The sequence below is a fragment of the Littorina saxatilis genome, linkage group LG15 (genome assembly GCF_037325665.1).
Source record: "Littorina saxatilis isolate snail1 linkage group LG15, US_GU_Lsax_2.0, whole genome shotgun sequence".
NCBI classification, from domain to species: domain Eukaryota; kingdom Metazoa; phylum Mollusca; class Gastropoda; order Littorinimorpha; family Littorinidae; genus Littorina; species Littorina saxatilis.
Window position 1 is genome coordinate 44,582,096 of NC_090259.1, and position 16,751 is coordinate 44,598,846.

Below are 16,751 nucleotides of genomic sequence, written 5' to 3' on the forward strand. Positions count from 1 at the left end.
AGTACTAGGTCTGAAGAACTGAGCTTGCTGTCTAGTCACCTTGCCAAGGACACTGAAATCCCTCCTTTTAACACTTTCTACCCCACCTATGTTGACCAAGTTTTTATTTTTAGCTGAGACCAGCTGTGCTGCAGTAGGTCACTGTGAATAGTAGTAACTGTGTAGTAACTGTGTATCAAAACGCTTGAATGCAGGCATTAGATCGGCGTTACAGGAAGCGACAGAAGCTAACAGTCTGAGTGGATATATATCCGTACCTAGTCAGAAAGAGCCATATGAGTGGGTACGGATATATATTCGTACCTGGGAGACAATGCGTTAAGGCCAAACAAAAAAAAGTCTGTTTACGGTAACATAGGCCAAAAAAATAGGGTCGGTAGGTCGGGATTTTTTTTTTTTTTTCCCCCAAAAAAAACCATATCTTTACGTTATTTTTTTTTCTCCCCCAAATGCCAAAAAAAAGTCTAGGGTCGCGCGAAAAAAATAGGGTTGGTCGGGTTACCGTAAACAGACTATTTTTTTTTTTTGGCCTAAGATCTACAAATCTGAGAAAATCAGGCAGGTCTTAACAAGGAGAGTGTAAAAATGGAGGTAAATGTACAGAGGTTATGAACATAAAATCTGAAAAATCAAGGTCTTAAATAGTTAAAAGGGAGGAAGTTTTAAATTGGGGGGTCTTGAAATGGTACAGTTGAACTTCTCTTTTAAAGGCATCTTCTTCTTCTTCAGCGTTCCAGAATTTTCTGGTGTTACATGTGAGCTCGTTTGCCCATTTGGGTTCCCCCCACTATACTCTGAGAGCATAGTCAGCTCACTCCGCTTTCGTTGAGTAGGCATGCTGGGTATTTTCGTGTTTCCATAACCCACCGAACTCCGACATGGATTACAGGATCTTTTCCGTGCGCACTTGGTCTTGTGTTTGCGTGTACACACGAAGGGGGTTAAGTCACTAGCAGGTCTGCACATAAGTTGACCTGCGAGATCGGAAAAATCTCCACTCTTAACCCACCAGGCGGCAGCGACCGGGATTCGAACTCACGACCTCCCGATTAGGAAGCCGACGTCTTACCACCACGTCAGGGTTTAGTGTCATTTGCTGACTCCTTCCTTACATGTTCGACATACTTAAAGGCATCAAAAGAGAGAGTCTTAAAATAGATAGGTGTAATTGACTCTCATTGGGTGGGGATGTAGCTCAGTCGGTAGCGCGCTGGATTTGTATCCAGTTGGCCGCTGTCAGCGTGAGTTCGTCCCCACGTTCGGCGAGAGATTTATTTCTCAGAGTCAACTTTGTATGCAGACTCTCCTCGGTGTCCGAACACCCCCGTGTGTACACGCAAGCACAAGACCAAGTGCGCACGAAAAAGAACCTGTAATCCATGTCAGAGTTCGGTGGGTTATAGAAACACGAAAATACCAAGCATGCATACTCCGAAAACGGCGTATGGCTGCCTAAATGGCGGGGTAAAAAACGGTCATACACGTAAAATTCTACTCGTGCAAAAAACATGAGTGTACGTGGGAGTTTCAGCCCACGAACGCAGAAGAAGAAGAAGACTCTCAGTCTGGACAGACTCCAGTCTTCTACTTTGTAAAATATATATGTCATTACCAAACATACAGTTTCAAATTAATCTGCTAAAACTGCAACAGTCACTGCAAGTGCAACAGTTTAAAACAAGAAATCCTATATTTGTCATAACCAAGTTACTAATAACTAAGCAAGTCCATCAACACATTGATTCCCCCCTTTCACTTCGAACAGTTCTTCATCAAAAAAAAAAAATCAAAAAAAATAACCCAAAAATTAAAAAGGGGGACAAAAACACAGGGAAAAAAGCACAAAACACAACACAAATAAGGCCCACTAACCAACAAACAAATAATCAAGATCATTCATCTTGATTGCCATTGTTGTCAATAAAATTATAAGGTTAAGGCCCCCCCCCCAAAAAAAGTCTGTTTACCGTAACATAGGCAAAAAAAATAGGGTCAGTAGGTCGGGATTTTTAATTTTTTTTCCCCCCCAAAAAACATATTTTTATTAGTTATTTTCCCAAAAAACAAAGACTTTTTTTTTCTCACCCAAATGCCAAAAAAAAAATCTAGGGTCGCACAAAAAAATAGGGTCGGTCGGGATACCGTAAACAGACTATTGTTTTTGGGGGGGAGGGGGGGGCCTAACCTAGTATTTAACACAAAGGAACCATGTAGCATAACAGAGTCTTCAAATAGCCATCACATTTTGTTTACTCTTAGTACACAAGAAAGTGGTGGTGTCTGCGGGTAAAATTAGACATTCATTTAAAAAAAAGAAGGAAAATGGTTTGTTTAAATAATGCTTAATTGATCACAAATACTTCCCTACTTCAAACTCAAAGATCAATTGATCAATCGAGGTTCTTCTGGTAAATATTTCGTATTGTCAATAATTAAACACTCCATTAACCTTCTTGCTCCTTTAGTATTGATTGTGGAATCATAGCGTACCCATTTCACTTTTTAGAAGAATAGAAGTTTGTTGCCTCTTTTTTTGTTGAGAATTTATTTTTGTTTGTTTACATAACTTCATAGCAACATCGTTTTGATAATACCTTCAGTGCTAATCTCACAGGAAATTTGGTTTAATATGATTAATAATAATATCATTCCCCAATCTTCAGATGCATTGTCAAGATGCAAACTAAGGGACTGTCTTTAGGTTTGTCTGACATTTTCAGGCAAGTCTGTGAAATCTTAGTCTTAGGCATTTCTTCAGTTACACCTCTTATAACTGGGTTATTCTCCATTGGAAACCATTCACATGGATTTAATTGATAAATAATGTTTCCAAATGTACATATATATCCTTGGCCTGCTGAGAAAAAATTAGAAATAAACTGCACATGTTGATTGTCTACATTCACTACATTTGAAGCATTTCAAAACACATCACTCGCGTAACATGGAAACCAGAGAATGTTTCTGTTAGTTACTAACATTTAAAAAAAAAGAGGTAAAGGTTCTTTCTTTCTTTATTTTGGTGTTCAACGTCGTTTTCAACCACGAAGGTTATATCGCGACGGGGAAAGGGGGGGAGATGGGATAGAGCCACTTGTTAATTGTTTCTTGTTCACAAAAGCACTAATAAAAAAATTGCTCCAGGGGCTTGCAACGTAGTACAATATATGACCTTACTGGGAGAATGCAAGTTTCCAGTACAAAGGACTTAACATGTCTTACATACTGCTTGACTAAAATCTTTACAAACATTGACTATATTCTATACAAGAACCACTCAACAAGGGTAAAAGGAGAAACAGAATCCGTTAGTCGCCTCTTACGACATGCGGGGGGGCAGAGAAATAAGGATGTGGAAAAGAAGACTTTTGGTAAGTGAAATAAAGGTGATGGATCCAGTCAGGTAGAAATAAGACAACAAGAAAAGAATTGGAAAACTGCAGGGAATAGTAGGGAGAGTTTTCTTGGAAGGAAATATAGGTGAAAGGACTGGTAAGGCAGAAATAAGACAAAAGAAGAGAAGTAAAGGGGTGGGGTAGCTCTGTGGAAACACTCCCGCCGTGTGAAGGCGACCCCATGGGAGCGGTGTACTTACTATGTTTTTGTTGAATGTCTGTGTCCTTATCTAACGGGAGTATTAATGACAACAGTCAACACTAAAGAAAATACATTCTAGTAGCCATTTAATACATGTTAATTATTATGAGGCCAAACAATAATATATGTTGGTTTAGGGTAACGTAACCAAAAAAGCTAGGGTCGGTAGGTCGGTTTTTTTATTTATCATTTTTTTTTTAAAGATTTAGTTGAGTTTAAAGGAAGTTACTTTCCTAAGTCTCAGTATGGTTCGTAAAATGTGCCAAAAGTTAAATTTTTTTGTAGAAATGAAAAATCGTTTTAGGGTCGGCGGGGAAAAATAGGGTCGGTTGGGTTACCCTAAACCAACATTATAAGATGTTTGGTGGCTTGTTGACAGACCAGCTATTTTGTTGGTCCAATGGGACCATATCGTCTTTTGTTTCATCTTTATCGACCAAGGCCGAAGGCCGCGGTTGATAAATATGACAAAAGGCGATATGCTCCCCGAGGACCAACAACAAAATGCTGGTCTGACAACAAGCCACCAAACATCGTTTTTGTCATCATTTTGGTTGTGCAACAAAATGCACAATAACCCACAGGGGGACGAATTTTTAGAATCCAACTCCGGCCCACAAAGCATCGTCACAGTAGCACGAGATAACACGTCAAACGTGTATGTGACGTCAAACGTAGCTTGTTGACGCTTTTCTTCCAGTCTGAAAATGTACAGAGCTGCGATCATACCTGTGAGTTCAGTAAGTGTTGAGCATATTTCTTTTCTTTTAAGTGCTTTTGACTTTTATTTGTGGATTTTGCGATTACAGAGATAAGTTGCAAATTGACCATGAGTCGTCGCGGTAATTATCAACATTGATTGGGTCTTTGAGAGTGAATGCTTACAATCGTTGTCCTCGGAAACACAAATCCAAAGCCGCGATGGTTCCACACATCAAACAATCAGCCTGATTGGCTTTTACTTTGACAATCCACGTTTCACCTGAAAGCTCAAACCCATTCACCACCTCGAGTTATTGCATGGGGAACATGAGATTTATTTCCCAGGTGTTTGTGAATGAAAACTCGTGAAAATGATGACAAATATTTTTATTTGGCCTAATCAAGGACTGAAAATGCATGTCACAAACTGACAAAAGGAGGGAACCATGCTCTGAAGAACAACCAACAATGGTCCAGCTGGTAGTGGTCCTTGTAGCTTAATTCATTGTAACTGGTATGGGTCTGTTTTATTATGTCTTGGGCCTAAAAAAAAAAAGGTGTGGTTACGGTAACCCGACCTACCCTATAACTTTTTATTACATTTGTCAAAAAAAGAAGAACAAAAAACGAGTGCAGAAAACGCAATGAAAGCGAAAGCGCTCAAGTCGCACACTTATTTCCCTGTCAAGTAGGTTTAATTTGTACACATTAGAAAAAAAAGTTTAAAAAAAAAAAGTGATTGCCTACCTTCCTACCCTATTTTTTTTGGCTATGTTACCCACACCTATTTATTTTTTTGGCCTTGTGCACCTGTTGACTACATCATGTACTTGTATTATTTTCATGACAGTGACACAGCTCTGAAAAATTAAAGTCATAGGGATGGGCAGAGCTTCAATCTGGTTTCAACCAGCAGTTGCCATTTCTATTTAATATCATTCCCAAGGCATGGTACAGTGGAACCTCCCTTTTCCCTCGAAATATCTGAGATAATCAGCTCTCAAAAATGGAGGTAAATGTACATAAATTATATTATACATATATAAAAAAATAAAAAAAATTAAAAAAATTTAAAAAAAAATAAAAATAAAAAAATAAAAAAACAATTATACATATATATATTACAGTATTGGCGTTAACCGGTAATTACCGGTATTTTACCAGTTGAAAAAATAAATTACTGGAACAAAATTGGCTGCCGGTTTGACCTACCGGTTGTTTTTTTAGAACTACCGGGTGGGGTTTTTTGCTGGTAGAACAATAAAACTAGTACTCTTGAGTTAGACTCTAACTGGTTCCAATGACCAGCCTACGGTTTTTTTCGGGACTGTTTACATCATAAAAGTTTGCGTACCGGTTTGAAAAAATACTAGCGCCATCACTGATATTAACCGAAAAACTGAAGAAGCCAGGTCTTAAAATGAAAGGGTGAAAGTATTCCAACAGGGGTCTTAACAAGGCAGTTCCGCTGTAAAATTATCCTAACAATAAAATTATTTATACCTAAACACCAACAGGTCCTATGATAGATAAAATAAGAGTGTTCAACGTGTGTAATAGGACACCTTGGTTTGCACAAAATCCTTATAAAATGATTTGGGGCAGTCAGTCTATGATCTCTAAGTCTAACCCAGCTTGCCCGTGTTCTCTGGTAATTACTGTCAAGCCAGAATTACAAAATTCCCACAAAAAATAATACATATATGCGAGTTCAATCTACAGAAGAAAATATAGCCAGCTGCTCCACTATTAGTATAATGAAGTCATCAGTGCATACATGGACACAAGTTGTTTTGACACCATGGCCCACGGTCTTCAGTTAGACAATAATGAGTGACTCACAGTTACACATTCCTAATCCTATACAATACCCAAACGGTCACAGTAGGTGTTAGGAATAGGAATCACAGTTTATGTAAGGTATGCCAAAGTGTGGAACCTGAAACTACCCCATACTTATATACTATAAATGTGTGTTCTCTTTAAAAAAGCTACACCCTTTTAAAATAATTTTCTAACACTAATTAACAGCGGACAGGTAGATATCAGACACGGGTGGGACAGGTAGATATCAGACACAGGTGGGACAGGTGAGGTATAGACACAGGTAGATATCAGACACAGGTGGGACAGGTATAGACACAGGTAGATATCAGACACAGGTATAGACACAGGTAGATATATCAGATACAGGGACACCTTTCAACAGTAAGCTCAGTATATCTACGGAAAAGACAGGAACTTCCTAAAGCGATACACACACAGGTGGTTTTCCCTGCACCCCGTTATGTAGCACACGTAATCCCCACCCGCAATGAAAACAAACGTTTCTTTCCCTACAGGTGTGCTTCAAACAAACAGGTAAACTGAACAGGTGTACGGAGGATTTTATTCCGAAATACAGATCATCCATTTTATTTTATCTTACGGAAGGAACTAAGGAAGAGAGGGCGTTATAAAACGTTGACGAGAGTTGTGGAAGTTGTGTAAAGTGTCCCGGAAGAGACTCATCACCCCCCACGCCACACATTTATAACACACCTCGCTCAGTCGAGTCGAGGACAACACAACACATCGGGGCGAGAGAATTTGAAGAGGGGATAACTTCATCACACACTCACCGGTCACAAACAAGCACTTTGTTTGAGCCATGGCCGCAATATTTGCCTCTCAAGACAATAAACTGGTCGCAGACGACAGCACAGACATGGCGACACAAGCCTACTCCTCTGTTGATCCTGGCAAAACAGCCCGACTTGACACAACGATACAGCTTCGAACGACACAGCTAGTAGTAGGAAGCATGGCCACCCATCCTATACTTTCACGCTCTCAGACAATACACGTATGATTTGTTATTTTGACCTCCGTCAGGGGACACATTCTTTCCCACGCCTGTTGGTGTGGCGCACGGGTAAAGCAGCGCTAAAGGAGTAAGGTGACAAGGCCTCGTCGTCGCACCCAGTACTGTTTACATTCTGCGGCAGTTTGTTGTTTTTTCGTGTTTTTTTCTCTCTTCATTTTCTTGTACTTTTCGTGCTCGAAGAGAGTGTGCTTTGTTGTGTTTTTTTCAGTACAAATAGAAAAGACCTCCAAATATAATATATAAGGACACTTTCTCAGTGTGACATACAATTGCGTGTCAGTGTAGCGCAAGTTTTTGGGAGACTTTCAGGGTTCCCACCTGTCACGATTTCATCTTTCGCCTGTGTACATATTTCCCCCTCGACATATACTCAAGACTGAAATGTTGTTTCCTGGTAAAATTAAGAAGTGAAATTATTTAAGGACGAAAAGCATGTCAGTTTCTTGCATGTGAAGAAAATTGGTGGTAAAATTTAATAGATTTCAACCCCAAAATCGAATTCTTCGAAAACGTGTACTGAGTGGTTACGTCCCTTGAGTAAGAAGGAAACATTTTAGGATGAATCAAATTTCTAAGTTAAATAAAACAAATTGGTTGGACAAATTTGGCCCCATGAATGTAAGGTACACAAGGTCGCTCATCAGTACTATCGAAGGGTGTTTTTTTGTTCAGTGTAGAGTTTATACTAGATCAACGAGGCCGAGAAGCGAAATATCAACACGGCGAAAGATGAAAACGTCACACCGTTTGTGCATACATGCCGTGTGCGACTTTGTATGTGTGAATGCAAGTACAGTGCATTTACTCCAGTACTTTTAAAACAGCAAGCCCGGTGAATCAGCAAGGAGTCAGAGGTAGAGAAGTGTGTGACCCAAACATACAGAGAGAATGGAAGACACAGTCAGGAAGCAGGGATTTTAAGTTGGCAAGGCCGGACTGCTCTTCTCAAGTCTCTGTCTCTCCCACTTTGTAAACTTGAATTGTTTTCTTTCACTTGAGACCAATTGAGAACAAGACCAGCCGTATGTGATGTCTTTAAAACTGGGTGTTGAAGATGCTGAAAGCTGTCAGTGTCACTCATTTATTTTTATTTTTATATATATCATTATATTTTTTAGGCCAAAAAAAATAGGTGTGGTTAAGGTAACATAGCCAAAAAAAATAGGGTAGGAAGGTAGGCAATCACTTTTTTCTTTTTAAACTTTTTTTTCTAATGTGTACAAATTAAACCTACTTGACAGGGAAATAAGTGTGCGACTCGAGCGCTTTCGCTTTCATTGCGTTTAATTTCTGCACTCGTTTTTTTTTGTTTTTGTTTTTGTTTTTTGACAAATGTAATAAAAAGTTATAGGGTCGGCCCCTAAAAATAGGGTATGTCGGGTTACCGTAACTACACCTATTTTTTTTGTTAGGCCTTACGTACATTTTTATGTTTTTTTTCTGGAGTAAATGGCATCAGGACTTGGCGTGTGCGGTTGGGATGGGCAGTTAGGTGACTCTGAGATCTGACGTGATTCTGAATCATTTTCGAGTTTCAAGTCAAAAACTCATTCAAAAAGTTTATCATACCGTAAAAGTTACAAAGAAATAACTCACACACACACACGCACCCACACACATATTCATTTGAAAGACAAATTCCTCTAAAGGTAAACACAAATTATGTTGGGCCTAAAATGCGTACATGGAAATGTTATGCTCTATCATTTCAGTTTTGCTAGCTAGACCGTAACTGACCAAACTTGAAAAAACGTAACCAGAAAGCTTCCCCCCCCCCCCCCCCCCACCCCCTACACACACACATACACACTAAATCAGAATGTTCCACCTGAACCAAAAGGATAACTATTGCATGTATGAATACAGATCTACAACATAAACACATAAGCAGCCAAACTTATACCATACTACTGTACAGATAGATTAGTATATATTTGTAACTACAAATAAACGCTATGCGAGTCTTCAGACGTTCAGTGTCGTCCACCCCGCGAACAGGTGTGTCTGTTCCATTCTACCACACCCAACGCACTTGTCCACAAACAATCCGTCACGTGATCACGCATTGAGATGCTCGGCATATTTCCTTTTGTTAGCAGAAATGCCAGCTGCTAAGCTTATCGGACATCGCTAGCTTATCTCAAATGTCCGAGTCGGTCAGTCCTCAGTTTACTTGATTGACGATCGGCGGTGGAGTGTAGGCCTACTAGAGAGGCGACCCTAGTTGTCGTCTGCTAGCTTATGACGATCATAAATAGTGCGACGATAACGCGACGGAAGCGAAAGTCGGTCAAGATCATAGCGCGTCACCTGTGTGTATGTGTGTGCCGTGTGTGGCATGCTTGACTGGACTGGCAGCGAGCGACAGGTAAAACGAGTCGCAACACGCGCGCGTGCGTGACCCACGGGAAATCACTCTTGTCTTGAGTCTTGTTGATAAGGGAGCAAGAGTTATCTTTTCGTTCAAAGCGAGGGGAGATTACTTGGATAGCACATCCGTTCCATGTGGATTTCCCCAGCGTCAACAAACCTAGCCTTCATCACGAGTAAGAGCACGTAACAGATTCTTCGTTTGAATGTAGGCTAAAAGTAAATGCGAACATTACAATTAGCTGGAGTTTATCACGAATTCTACGTTATTACCCGTGAATATTTAGTTTGTTCGCAGGAGTTGGTGGGCGTTGATGTTTATCGTCTCTCTCTCTCTCTCTCTCTCTCTCTCTCTCTCTCTCTCTCTCTCTGACTCTCTCTCTCTCTCTCTCTCTCTCAGACTCTCTCTCTCTCTCTCTCTCTCTCTCTCTCTCTCTCTCTCTCTCTCTCTCTCTCTCTCTTTCTACGATAGTCTATCTCAGTCTGGATTTATTACAACGCCATATTACTATGAACTGAACGATTCTTCTTATTTTGTAGACTGTCGGCTGATTTTACAAGCGAGTGTTTTTTCTTTGGTAATCACTTGTTCATATTTCTTTTGTTTCAGGCCCGTCTGTGAATAATAGTTAAGAAAGCTTAACGTTGGATTGACTTCACTCCAAAGAACTTTAACAACAAAACACAATGGGCGTCTTTGGTCAGTTCAAGAACAAGAAGAAGACAGTAAGTTTTTGCTTTTAATTTTGATGTTGGATTGTTATGGAACTTATAACTGCATCTGGCCAAAATGGTTGGCTGCATGAGATAGATCAGAACTTAAAATTTTTACAATCAGAGAAACCTAACTCTACCTGTCCCAAGATAGGCTAATTGGTGGTAAGAGGATGTACAACTCACTAGCTTAGTGCCGTCATTCCATTCTTTTCATAAGCTTACCATCCCGAAGAAGGCAGTAACGTCCCGAAATATTGATTACTAGATGAATACCCGCTTCACCGGATACCCGGCGAGCGGAATACCCGGCTTTGCCGGGGACCCGGCTCCGTACTAAGGAAGGGAGATAAACGCGCAAAACACTAGAGAAGATAAGGAAGAGTTACTGGGAATGGATGAACAGAAAAACAAAAATCGGTTCAGCGCTGCGCGCCGAGAGCACGTGTTGAAAATTTTCATCGACCAGATTGTGTTTTGGGTCTACCTGAATATGCCCACCAAATTTGAAGCAGATCCATTGAGAACTTTGGCCGTGCATCGCGAAGTGACCGACAGACAGACACAGACAAGCCGTATATATATTATAGATAGATATAAACGTACCTAACCTGGTTACTGGTGTGTTTTATTTTTATTTACACATTTTTTAGGTGTGTATTATGGTACAGAACCTTGAGGTACATACATCTCCTTGCTGAATAACGTGCATTGAAAAGGGCTTTTTGTTGAAAGATGTTTGGGAAAGTGTGAGATCGATGTTTGAGTGTTGCCACAGCTGTTTAAAAATGTGCTGCAGCAGAAACACAGGTGCCTGTCCCCCGTTTCTGTAAGGTAAAAATTGGCGAGTTGGGTAAGGAAGTACGCGTTTCTTGGGCAATTCTCCTTGCGAGGAATGCTCGAATATGGCGAGAAAACGCTAGCATGCCTTGGAGGTGCTTGCTATGTTAGAAAGAATGGCCGCAGCACTACTGCCAATCCAATTGGCTGTTCGTGGCCATTTTCCAAACAGTGCAGACAATCTTTTTCTTATCAACCAATGGTGTTTAATCCTTGCGTAGTTGTAGCCATCAAACCGTTTCAGTCATATTCTCTCTCGCTTCCTAGCTTCACGACAGGCTAGCCTCTTTCTCGCCTGAAAGAAACACACGCCAGATATCGTTCTGATGTCAAGGCTCCAAAATCTTAAAATGAGGGTTGGCAAAATCTTTTAATGTTGTAAATGATTATACTGTAGTTTGTTTTCGTTTTAACTCGGGCGCACATGGCCTTTTAAATGAAAGTTCTTAAGACTTATCACAGAGGTTTCAATGCACTGCACTTGATATGAAGGTTGGACGGGCGCAGTGGCATAGTGGATAAGACATCGGCCTCCTAATCGTGAGGTTGTGAGTTCAAATCGTGGCCGTCTGGTGGGTTAATTAAGGGTGGAGATTTTTCCAATCTCCCAGGTCAACTTATGTGCAGACCTGCTAGTGACTTATCCCCCTTAGTGTGTACACACAAGCACAAGACAAAGAGCGCACGGAAAAGATCCTGTAATCCATGTCAGAGTTCGGTGGGTTATAGAAACACAAAAATGCCCAGCATGCCTCCCCCGAAATCGACGTATGGCTGCCTGAATGGCAGGGTAAAAACGGTCATACACGTGAAAACCCACTCTTGCAAAAACATGTGTGAACGTGGGAGTGTTAGCCCATGAACGAAGAAGAAGAAGATATGAAATTTAAGTTGAGGAGTTTAGTTACAAGTCCCAAGACCGATCCCACTTTATTTTGAGTCCACTGGCCTAGTCCACCTTTCTTGTCATGATAGATTCGCTATCAAGGGTCAAGGCCACTTCTCAAAAGGGACGCTACAACACTGACACGTTTTCATCGAACCACCACCATCCCCACCTGCCACTTGCATTTACTTTTTGAAGTCGGGTTGGCTAAGCACAAATTTGCTTAAGGTAGTTCATATTTGCCATTCATTGATTCTTCATTTTTTGTGTGATACAACTTGTGTATTTGTGGTTTTTTTTAGGACAAACAGAGAAAGACCATGAAATGGCGGCGAGGGCGGAGGACGGAAAACAAAAAGAAAGACCCGCAAGAGCTAAACGTGGAGCAAGTGCAGCTCTTTAGCAAGGACATGCTGAAAAACAAAATGTTAGTTTGCTGGGAATTTTGGGTTTATTTAGGTGTGTGTGTGTGTTAGCGTGTGGGTGTGTGATGGCGTGTGGGTGTGTGATGGCGTGTGGGTGTGTGATGGCGTGTGGGTGTGTGATGGCGTGTGGGTGTGTGTTGGCGTGTGGGTGTGTGATGACGTGTGGGTGTGTGATGGCGTGTGGGTGTGTGATGGCGTTTCTTTCTTTGTTTTCTTCAATTTGCATGATCATGTATTTGTGAGATTCTTCTGTATTTTATTTAGAAGGACACATGTATGCGTTTAGGCACTGTATAGTGTGAGTAAATGTGTGTGTGTGTGTGACTGTGTGTGTGAGACTGTGTGTGTGTGAGACTGTATGTGTGACTGTGTGTGTTTGTGAGACTGTATGTGTGTGTGACTGTTTGTGTGTGACTGTACATACATGTATGTGTGTGTGTGAGACTGTATGTGTGACTGTGTGTGTTTGTGAGACTGTATGTGTGTGTGACTGTTTGTGTGTGTGTGACTGTGTGTGTGTGAGACTGTATGTATGTGTGTGTGTGTGACTGTATGTGTGACTGTATGTGTGTGTGACTGTATGTGTGTGTGTGACTGTGTGTGTGTGTGTGACTGTATGTGTGTGTGACTGTTTGTGTGTGTGTGTGTGACTGTCTGTGTGTGTGACTGTGTGTGTGTGTGTGTGACTGTGTGTGTGTGTGACTGTTTGTGTGTGTGTGTGACTGTGTGTGTGTGACTGTTTGTGTGTGTGTGTGTGTGTGTGTGACTGTTTGTGTGTGTGTGACTGTTTGTGTGTGTGTGACTGTGTGACTGTGTGTGTGTTTGTGTGTGTGTGTGTGTGACTGTGTGTTTTTGAATGAGTCCAATGTGGATGTGTGTTATGCACATTTTCAACTGTGAGTAGATATTGGTGTGTGGTTGCATGGTTGTGGTCTGCACTTGTTAAGGTTCTGAAGAGGGATTGGGACTCCCCCCCCCCCCCACCTTTTAAAGACCTTTAACAAATCTGAGAAAATGAGGTCAAAAGGAGGGCGTCTTAGAATGGCAGGCCTGAAAGTGGCGAGTATTTTACTTGCCATGGCGAGTAGAAACATGTAAATGGCGAGTAGAAATGTTAATCTATTCGCCAAATGCGAGTAAATTTAATTAAAGTTGCTGAAACAAATGGTTGGTTTGGCAAGTAAAATTTGCTCTCTGGCTAGTAAATTAATTTATGAGCAGTACTAGCCAAAGGCCAGTGCCTCATTTTGTGGACTTTCAGCGCTGAATGGGGGTACATTTGGAGTGGTTATGAACAGAAAGTTTGAAAAACCCAGAGTCTTGAAAGGGAGGAAGTCTTAAATGGGGGGGTGGGGGGGGGGAGGGGGTGGGTGGTCTTAACAGGAGGGTTGCACTGTACTGTATGTCTCCTTGACTGTGTGTGTGCAGGAAGAACATGAAGAACAACGTTAACCTCTCCAACAAAAGACGCAACAGGCTGCTGAAGAGGCTGAAACACGGACAGAGAGAGAAAGACGCACTGACAGCAGACACTGATGGTGAGGGGATATTACAGTATTCAAGTAGACAAACTCCTGAAAGAACTGTATTGGGTTTGTATTGCTTGTTAAAGAGATACATGTTGTTTAACGCCCTCAGGTGAAACCATTAGGGGTACCGTATGTTCCCAGGTGTTACCCCGGTTTTAGTTGAGATACTGAGTTGTATGCATGTTTAGGTGTAGCAGACCTGTTTACCCATACGATTTCGCCGTATTTTTTACGCAAAGTTGCCAAGGATACGACCAATACGTTTGAAGAGAAAAAAATACGACAATCATAAAAATAATCAAGTTTGATCGTGATCACTAAATGGAAGAAGAAAAATAAGAAATCGAAAGTAGGTTGCCAAACCTTTTCTCGTGATAGCCCAGTGGATAAAATACAGCTTCGACGATTGGTCAATGTAATCATGTGAGATGTGATATGACGAGATTTTATCTGCCGCCATTTTTGTCGTCGAGTTCAGCACGTTGATGAAAATGTCGAAGCGAAAAGCAGTAACGCCTAAAAGTTCCACTTCTGAAAACGGACAATGTTATTGCTGCCCTTGAACCAATAGCTTATCCAGTTGGCCGCTGTCAGCGTGAGTTCGTCCCCACGTTCGGTGAGAGATTTATTTCTCAGAGTCAACTTTGTGTGCAGACTCTCCTCGGTGCCCGAACACCCCCGTGTGTACACGCAAGCACAAGACCAAGTACGCACAAAAAAGATCCTGTAATCCATGTCAGAGTTCGGTGGGTTATAGAAACACGAAAATACCCAGCATGCTTCCTCCGAAAACGGCGTATGGCTGCCTAAATGGCGGGGTAAAATACGGTCATACACGTAAAATTCCACTCGTGCAAAAAAACACGAGTGTACGTAGGAGTTTCAGCCCACGAACGCAGAAGAAGAAGAAGAACCAATAGCTCATGAACGTTTCTTGTGAATTGCAAAATACTCTCAATATTATTATTATCTGGGTGAAAAGTACACCAAAGTCAAAGTGTGGGTAAACAGGCCGGGTGTAGCCAGCCACCTGCACTTATGGCAGAATAACCAAGGTTTTTTGTGGTAAAGGGGGGTGTTTCACTGTATGATGCAAATCTTCAGACAAGGATGTCATGGCCTGATCATGTGTTGCAGTTCAAATGACAGAGGAGGCGACCTCCAAAACGACAACATCCAAGGTGACGACCTCCAAAGCGCCGACTTCCAAGGTGACGACCTCCAAAGCGCCCACCTCCAAGGTAACGACCTCCAAAGCGAAGACCTCCAAGGTGACAACCTCCAAGGTGACCAAGAAGGGTAGCAAGGTCAAAGGGAAACAGACAGGCAAGGTCAAGGCCACAGCAAAAAGCTCTAAGGACTCGGATGAAGATGTGACAATGGAGGAAACAGGAGAATAAAATGTGTGACATGTCATCATTCTTCTTGTGATTACTTGCTCAGGGTTCATTCAGGTGCTTGAAATGAATTTGGAGGGGTCAATTTCAAGTCGGTGAAAGTCCTTGAAAAATAGCAAAGGTCCTTTTAAGTCCTTGAAAAAACCTAAATGCTGCTGACTGATAACAGAGCAGTCTTAAACAAATGACGCAGAGCGCTATTTAGAGATCAACAATCAAAGGGCAGTAAGCGCTCTAAATGCATACGACATGAGTAATAGAGTAAGCGAGAGTTGTACGGAACCAACCTCCTGGCACCTGAGAGAATAGCAAGCATTGAAATGAACAAGCGACTTTCATCCTCCATGCAGAAGATAATTGCAAGGCATACTGCTGAAAGACTGTAAACTGCGCAACAGATTGCTCATTTAACAGAATAATTCAATCAGTATTTGTTGTTTACCTTCAGAGATTGAAATCTGAATGCAACTCCTGCTAGTACAAATGAAGAGACAAGGTGTAACACCCAGCTGGGAAGAAGGTGCCCCAGGGTGGAGGATGTGCTTTGTTTATCTCTCCATGGACTTCAGAGTATGCTCATCAGATCAATGACGAGAGCGATGCATCGGAGTTTGCTTTTTGAGTCACTTGAGAAAAAGTGACTCTATGTAATCGGTCAGTGTTAGTCTGTCCGGCCGGCCGGCTGTCCGGCCGGCCGGCCGTCCGGCCGGCCGTCCGGCCGGCCGGTCCGTAGACACCACCTTAACGTTGGACTTTTCTCGGAAACTATCAAAGCGATCGGGCTTATATTTTGTTTAGTCGTGACCTCCAATGACCTCTACACTTTAACGATGGTTTCGTTGACCTTTGACCTTTTTCAAGGTCACAGGTCAGCGTCAAAGGAAAAATTAGACATTTTATATCTTTGACAAAGTTCATCGGATGTGATTGAAACTTTGTAGGATTATTCTTTACATCAAAGTATTTACATCTGTAGCCTTTTACGAACGTTTTCAGAAAAACAAGGGAGATAACTAGCCTTTTCTGTTCGGCAACACACAACTTAACGTTGGGCTTTTCTCGGAAACTATAAAAGTGACCGGGCTCAAATTTTATGTGAACGTGACTCCCAGTGACCTCTACACTTTGACGTCTGCTTTGGTGACCTTTGACCTTTTTCAAGGTCACAGGTATGTCTTGAAGGAAAAAAATTGAAATATCATATCTCTGAAACTATTCATCGGATTTGATTCAAACTTTATAGGATTATTCTTTACATCAAATTATTTACATCTGTATTGTGTTGTGAATAGCAATTTCTTCCTGTCCATCTGATGCCTCATATAATATTCAGAACTGCGAAAGTGACTCGATCGAGCGTTTGCTCTTCTTGTTTAATTTTCACCCTACTCCCATTCATGTATGCACTGTGTGTTTTGTGTGTGC

The 16,751-nt window shown here is 41.4% G+C and overlaps 2 protein-coding genes across 2 annotated transcripts in view; one reads left to right on the forward strand and one right to left on the reverse strand.

Annotated features, from left to right (window-relative positions):
* Positions 1 to 7,105, reverse strand: part of LOC138949432 (protein crumbs-like) — a 130,441-nt gene extending 123,336 nt beyond the window's left edge. Inside the window, exon 1 of the mRNA XM_070321257.1 lies at positions 6,921 to 7,105. Within this exon, the coding sequence (XP_070177358.1) occupies positions 6,921 to 6,951 (31 nt within the window). The 5' untranslated portion in view covers positions 6,952 to 7,105. The remainder of the gene's footprint in view (positions 1 to 6,920) is intronic.
* Positions 7,106 to 9,336: 2,231 nt separating this feature from the next.
* LOC138949433 (uncharacterized protein C11orf98-like) lies at positions 9,337 to 15,345 on the forward strand. The gene is made up of 5 exons (XM_070321260.1): positions 9,337 to 9,711; positions 10,146 to 10,261; positions 12,278 to 12,402; positions 13,829 to 13,938; positions 15,067 to 15,345. Exons 2-5 carry the CDS (start codon positions 10,223 to 10,225, stop codon positions 15,327 to 15,329), a joined length of 537 nt encoding a protein of 178 aa, XP_070177361.1. The 5' UTR covers positions 9,337 to 9,711; positions 10,146 to 10,222; the 3' UTR covers positions 15,330 to 15,345.
* The last annotated feature ends 1,406 nt before the right edge of the window (positions 15,346 to 16,751 follow it).

What these genes read in the sequence shown, in the direction of transcription:
- LOC138949433 (XM_070321260.1), top strand. Translation starts at nt 10,223, where the DNA reads ATGGGCGTCTTTGGTCAGTTCAAGAACAAGAAGAAGACA. An exon ending in GACATGCTGAAAAACAAAAT is followed by an intron (nt 12,403 to 13,828) that starts GTTAGTTTGCTG and finishes GTGTGTGTGCAG; the next exon opens with GAAGAACATGAAGAACAACG. An exon ending in ACTGACAGCAGACACTGATG is followed by an intron (nt 13,939 to 15,066) that starts GTGAGGGGATAT and finishes CATGTGTTGCAG; the next exon opens with TTCAAATGACAGAGGAGGCG.